General features: G+C 35.8%; 1 protein-coding gene across 1 annotated transcript; it reads right to left on the bottom strand.

The window, feature by feature from the left end:
• Window positions 1-1,068: 1,068 nt before the first annotated feature.
• LOC139847393 (RINT1-like protein MAG2) lies at window positions 1,069-4,906 on the bottom strand. The gene is made up of 4 exons (XM_071837062.1): window positions 4,492-4,906; window positions 4,295-4,384; window positions 3,676-3,779; window positions 1,069-3,253 (listed from the first exon to the last, which is right to left on the bottom strand). The coding sequence occupies exons 1-4, from the start codon at window positions 4,760-4,762 to the stop codon at window positions 1,448-1,450; spliced, it is 2,271 nt and encodes a 756-aa protein (XP_071693163.1). The 5' UTR covers window positions 4,763-4,906; the 3' UTR covers window positions 1,069-1,447.
• Window positions 4,907-7,300: the final 2,394 nt, after the last annotated feature.

Below are 7,300 nucleotides of genomic sequence, written 5' to 3'. Positions count from 1 at the left end.
TACCGTCGACTATTGTTTCGTGAAGTTTCCTCAACTTATAAACAACGACGTTGATCAGGACCATAACGAGTATCACACAAGACACAACTTCTTGCACTTTTCGAATAGATAATACTGAATTCGATCGTTTTGAAGTCCAAGAATTGGTCTCAAAGCAACAACAATCATGATGATATCGATTGTTGTTGCCAGAATAATCTAGAAAACTAACAGTGGATGATACGCTTTGCAATTGCAGCAACATAGATAGAAAACAAAATCTAACAAAAGCAGCCATGAATGATTGAAGATACATGATTCTTCACATGAATAACAAGTCAACTAGTTGACTAAAATGATATAAATAGAAGAATTGGTCAAGTGGTGGTGTTGTGCTGAAATATAACGTTACACGTGTTGACCATAACCTTTGTAGTTGTTATTGAATTGAATTTTTGTTTATCCAAAACCTTGAAGGGACAGAGTTTGAATATTTCAGACACATACAAATTTCTACGGCAACAATATTATTCTATTTGACAATTATTATTATTATCAAGTTTACACCAAGGTTGGAAAAGGCAAGAGACGGGTCGAAATGGTAGGGACATTAAAAGGTCGAGACGAGAGTCAAGATGGACGTTGACTGGTGTTGAATTTTAAATATATAAATAAATGTACACACATATTTTAAAGCAATAAAAAATATATATATACATATATTCGTTGACAAGTTTGTACTTATAATCGCTATTACCGCTCATATAATACAAAAGGTAACACTAAAATAACGTCAATTTTGATCGATTTGACCGACTTGTGACCGATTTTAACCGAATTTCGACTTTTGGCCACGTTGACCCGACCTTTCCTACCTGTGACCCAAAATTTGACCGTTGACCGACTTATTAGACGCTAAGACGGGCTAGTCACTAAAACGTCGCAACGGCGTTGCTATGGATGTCGCTTGCAACCATGGTTTAAACCAACCACTACTGATAGAACATTTGACGAACAGTCAAATTAATAATAATTATTTTTGATCAAACACCGCATCGGATTGAGATAGAAATTACATACTATATCAAATTTCGAATAAAAGGTATTTACCCAGTGAATTATATTAAATCATGATTATACAATGCAGAACAGATTCGGCTATAAGGCATGCCTTACGCCAACAACCACACGACTAAACCAAACAAGGACAAACCGCAACTGCCAACAAAACAAAACAAAGAGCAAACCAAGGAAACTAGGAAACCTTCCAATCCACTCTTCATCAACCGCACCTTCACATTATTCTTCCACTTTAGAGACATGAGCTTAAGACGAACCGTAGAGGTGATTACTTTTGCGTAAATATTATGAAAAGGGTACCAGCATCAAAGATATTTCTATATATATGCAATTACATCTGCACTCATTAAACATCCTAAGTTAACAGCATCCATAAAACAAGAAATGTTCATCCAAACACCCTACTCTTCACGATTCTCTCGACTTCAGTCGCAGTCAAATGCTTTATTCCATTCAGATTGCGCCACCTGTCCCCTCCTTCAACGCTTCCACGATGTTGTTTATCCTCCATTTTCAACACTTTCAAACCTTCACTTGATTTCGGGAAAAACCCTTCTGGTCTTAAACACCAAGCTTTAAAAACACGAAACAAAACCAACAAATCATTCGCTAATCTCTCTACACCACCATCATTAAACTTTACACAACTCATAAAAATATCACCGAAAATAATCAAATCGATCGCACTTGCAACATTTCTCCACACTCCAACAAAATCTATCTTATTTAAATTCACTTCTAAAACCGACATTTTCGTTTGCAAATAATCAAGTGCTACAATAAACGAACCTTCTTCGTTTTTTTCAATCCATTGTTTCTTGTTTTTTATATAATCACGAACGCAAGCATCAAATCCCCTTAAAATAACAATCGTTAACTTTTCAGCCCATTCGGTTCTAAATTTCTCTAACTTAACAATTTCGTCATCAATTATGCCACAAGAATCCAATTCCATTTCAATAAAAAACACTTCCTCACACCATTCTTTCAAAACCGACTCAAAATACCGTATAGCATTAATACACTTTGTAACTTTAATCAAACCATTATCGTCAGTCAAACCAGTCAACCCTTCAGCTTCTTGACATCTTAAAAGTAACAAATCAAGAAAATAATGTATAATCGGTGCACCTGCTAATCTAATAAATCGTGCTCTCAATGGAACACATGGAATCGATCTGCACCGTTCGATAACAGACGATAAACGCCTTAAAAAAACACTCGAAATTACAGGCGACCCATAAGATTCTGAACCTAAAACGAGACCCGATTCTTTAACTTCGGTCAACCATTTTTTCTCATCCTCGATTTCAAGTCTCAGTTTATCGATTGCATCAATACATTCTATTTCAGCCCATAGATCAAGCCAATCGGGTCGATCACAAAACACAGATAAACAAGAAATAGTTCGCATATTCCCATTTTCCTCGAGGGGTAGTATTGTAATTCCTGATTGTGCTAGAAGAGATTTGACTTTTTTATCGAAAGAAATCATCAAGTCAATAAAATTTAACCATGATATTCTAGCTAGTAATCGATTTTCGGTAGTATTTTCTTCATTAAACCGACTAATATAATTAGGGAAAATTTCGTTTGCAATATAAGTTGTTAAAGATGTTACCATTGCTGAAATCCATTCTTCTCTGCACGAGTAACATGAAATCATCGCTTGATCAACGAGTGGCTGCAACAACTCGTCAATGGAGTCGACATAATCCCGAGTTATTTTATAAACTAAAGCGAAAATAAGTTCGGGCTTTTCAGCCCACTTAGAAAAATGGCGTTGAGATGCAATTGATATAGGATTCACAAGCTCTTCTATGGCCCAAAGTGGCTGAGGTGGAGTGATATTACCGTTATGCCCTTGAACTTGTCTGAATTTTCGTTGTGTTTCGAATTCTTGTAGTTTGCATAGTACAAGAAAACTGTCACGATATTGGTGTTTAAGGTCGCCATGCATTGTTAAAAGAGGATTTGTAGATTCAGCCGATTTCGATAAGGGTGGGGGCCAGTTAAGGGAGGTTAAAATTGACCGATAATCAGCAATTGTTTGAGGTCTTAAAATGGCTAATGCTCGATCTATCCTGTGATCGACGGCTGATATAAGGCGGGACCATTGAGGACGTGTCCTTGAAACGTTAGTTAGAACATCTTCTGCCAGTTTGAGAGCATTAATAGCAGCGAAATGCAGTTCCTGAGAGAAAAATGATTACTTTATACTAGGTGCCAAGATATGGGTTGGGCGGGTCGGGTCAGAACGGGTACGGTTGTAATGGGTCACTTCTTAAGTTGGGTTTCATTTTTCTAAGAAAAAATTATATAAACAATGAATGAGTTAGGCATATATGTGATTGCCCCAATTAAATTTAGAAATTAGCATGATAATAATCTAGATTTTCCAAATAAGGGGATATAGGATGTTATTTGCACTTAAAGTACACAACTTTCACCCCATTTGATAGATTGGCCCATTGAACATGTTCCATCTTTGGCTAAAATTTATAATTGGCCAATTCAAGATTAACAACAACATAAATTAACAAACTTAAACGGGTCAAAATGACCCCTTCTACCCGCATATATGCCGCATTTAATTCTTGCTATTTACATGCTCACCTCTGAATTCTCGGAAGATGTTTGTTTCCTTAGATTTCTATTTACACTGGATGAAACCGCATCTTCAATGTCTCCAACCAAGGTGTCAAGTTTTAATGCTGTTTCTGCAAGATATTAGAAAATTAACAATGCAATTTAAAATTTTAATATAATAAAAGCTACATAAAATTAGCATAGAAAGATATTAATCAAACTCCCACTTCAACATCTCCCATTTCTTAATAAACTCGTAGACACCAAGCAAAATCTTAAAAAAGAGTAAATTCATACAAAAAAAAATAATATTCTTTTAATAAACTATGTCTGATACCATTTCAGCAAAGTATTCCACCAATTCTATTCATACTCAACCATAAAAAAGTAACAACTTTCATGGTCAAGGTACGCATATTATGCAGATATTACCACTATATAACTCTGTAATTTGTTATTTAGTAAGCCTTAAAGTTATTTTCGCCATTAATAGCAACATTTTCATGCCAAATTCAATATAAACAGCATTAAATCTATGTTTTATCGGCAAAGTAAATCCATATACATATCAATTTAGTAAGAAAATGAGTGAAAATAAAACAATTCTTAAAGAAGGGTATAAAGCTGAAATGTTTTCTTAACTAACCAGCGTATACTCTAACTGCCTCAACCCTAGCCACTTGACGAGCAAGTTCTGGCAACTCCTTCCCCAAGAAGTTTTCTGATCTTTCCCTTTCTACAGTTATGCGTAAAGAAACAACAAAATAAATATGCATGTAAAAATGTAAAAAACACTAATATTTTAAATTGAATATTCAAATAATCATGTAAAAAGTTCTTTACCTGATACAGAATATTGAAAACTGCTTAGTTTGGCATGTATGTTGTTAAAGAGGACTCCTACTTGATCTGAGTATGTAAAATAAGAAAGCAAACAGGTACCGAGCTTTTGGTTCAAATTTGTGAGGGTTTGATCCAAGAGAAGACAATCGCTCTGCAACTCGGAAATAAGTCTCGGAGCTTGTTGAAGATCATCGAAAGTGCGTAGTTCAGAGTCAAAGAAAGAGAGAACCGAGGAATGAATAGATGAGACGAGCGGTAGAGTTTCAATCATAGTGTCTCTGTTATGATTGATCTTGACCACTTTGTTTAAATATTATTAAATGCAGATGCTCAAGAGTTCGGCATAAGATAAGAAGATTATACTGGCGTTCGTCCTCTTTATACCAGAAAATAGTGAAAAACGACTAGATATTGACAGCAAAGTCCTGCAAAGAAGTTAAGAAAACATCATCAACAATAACAATAACAAGACCCAATACCACAATGAGTGGTGTATGGGGGAGGTGAGATGTAGACAATCCTTCCCCTATCCGAGAATAAAAACAAGTCATTTCTCCACTCAGAGTGAAAACACTCGCAAAAGTAGAGAAAGTCATCCCTCTCTGTATTCGACGGATAAAGAGATTGCTTCCGAGTGGACCTCCGGCCAATAAGTAGGGAATTTTTTAAAAAAAAGAAAATAATAAAATAAAATTAAAAATAAAACTGAGACGCCATGAAAATGGTAGAATCAAATTTCCATGGGTTTTAAATCCTGCCTGGAATTCAATTTAGGCTCTAAACGGCAGTCAAGGCGCCAATAAATCGACGCTTGTTGTTGACTCAAAAATAGAGCCATAAGTTAAGAAAACATCATGAATATCTGAAATGGGCTAAGCACATAAGGAAGCTTTTGCTTCGGGATACAAATTATTCTTGGTATGACATATGGAGGTGCAGAAAACGTATTCTAAAATTATAGGGTCTGGGTAAGCAATATTTCTACTACATTTGGAAATACAGATTTCTTGGAGTTGGTAATTTCGACCCGTTTAACTGTGAATGGGTCGATTTCAGTTATTTTTTAAATTGTCTTTTGAATCTGCCATTAACTGGTGCTTAAGGCTCCTTAAACTATAACTTTGAATATAACAAACTAAACTGTAAATCGTCCAATATTAATAATTTGGTTGACAGTACATGGTATGGTGAAACAAAAGATGTAGATGATGACAATGAAATATGTACCTTAAAGTTAGACAGCCATCTAAGCATTACTTTGTGATTCGCTCATCGATTCACAAGCTCCCGCAACAAAAACTCATCATTCTTCTCTCTCAGAACCTAAAATGTCAATTCTGAAAAAACCCCAAAATTTTCCCCCAATTCACGACTGTGATATGTCAACAACAACATCAACGAATGCTCGATGTTGTTATGAACAGGGATAGGGTACTGGATCTCCAGGTAGCGTCATAGATCAATTCAACAATCGCTCATTTGCTCTTTAGTATTCGTGTACCTTCTTCGCTCGTTAATCGAAAAATTGAAATTGGAATTGGTTTTTAACAAGATTGTGGTTAGGCCCACTTGGTTTTGGGCCACAGACTCCAATAGGAATAAACAAAAATAATACTAAAAACAAATTCGGTGAGCAATAGTTATTACTAGTAATATTTTTTTTTTTTTTAAAAGGCAAGCAAATTTTTATTATTAAAAATAACCGATACATGAAAAATAAACTAGCAAGTAGCTAGACACAACACGAATAACACGTAATCGCATGATTAGAACGCACACACAAACATAAGCTAGGCACACAATCACGAGGACATTAGAGATAACATGACACGACAACAAAGCAACTATGTTTCCGAGTCCGATGACGCGCAAGAAGAGCAACATGAGCAGCAACCAATATCCTCCTCCGAGTTATTCATCACATTCTCAATAAAATATTTTTCGTGCCATCGAAAATTATCTCGACGTCGGTTGCGCTTCATATTACTCCTAACTCACACATAATTAATAAAACGACTTTTGATCAAAGAAGGAGCTTTTTTCCTTTTAACACGAAAACGAGCTACCGCAGAATATGCTGGATCGGGAGGTACGTCCGATAAGTTAGCACAATCTTTTCCTTTTGGCCTAGGGTCTGAGCTTAGGTCTAACTCGATTGGGGCCTGATTATCCATGACATTCTCACAGGTGGAATCTGGTCCAATAGGAGGTATTGGCCCATTTTGAGTTTGACTATAACTAGAATTGGAAAACGGAGAAACACGCGTGCCCTTGCTTTCCTCGAGACCTGCACTATCAGCATTGGAACCTGCAACTGACAACCTCGGCGATTGAAAATTATCGGGCATTGGGACTCCGTTTAAATTGAACTCTGGTGTAGAAATCGAAGTAGTGTCGGATGGGGACTGATCAGAATCCGGCGTGAATTCACCATCTTCAACCTCATCATCATCGACCTCTACGACTTTAACAGTAGGTTTTTCAGGTTGAATGAGACGTCCCGTTCATATCGAATATAAACGTCACGTATTCATTGGTGTCATTGCGAGGTATTGACCTCTATATGTGACATTTTTAAAAAAAAATCTGCATACGTTTTTATGATACAAACCATAAACTTTATTATAACCAAAGACTTAAACAACATAATAATGATTATCGTTTAGCGATAATCTTAGTTTTACAAACTTTACATTTGATAATAACAGTACGATTTCCAACATATTTCACATTACAAATCTTCCGATATGCAGTTTTATTTTTGACACAAATATGCATACTCCAAATCTTGCTTAAATTCGGCATAATG

This window comes from Rutidosis leptorrhynchoides, chromosome 5 (assembly GCF_046630445.1).
Source record: "Rutidosis leptorrhynchoides isolate AG116_Rl617_1_P2 chromosome 5, CSIRO_AGI_Rlap_v1, whole genome shotgun sequence".
Classification (NCBI taxonomy): domain Eukaryota; kingdom Viridiplantae; phylum Streptophyta; class Magnoliopsida; order Asterales; family Asteraceae; genus Rutidosis; species Rutidosis leptorrhynchoides.
This window is presented reverse-complemented; position numbering and strand designations above follow the sequence as displayed.

Coding starts and splice junctions, on each gene's coding strand:
- LOC139847393 (XM_071837062.1), bottom strand. CDS start 4,762: ATGATTGAAACTCTACCGCTCGTCTCATCTATTCATTCCTCGGTTCTC. Junction 4,385..4,491: donor TTTTCAATATTCTGTATCAG/GTAAAGAACTTT, acceptor GCATAACTGTAG/AAAGGGAAAGATCAGAAAAC. Junction 3,254..3,675: donor CATCTTCCGAGAATTCAGAG/GTGAGCATGTAA, acceptor TTTTTCTCTCAG/GAACTGCATTTCGCTGCTAT.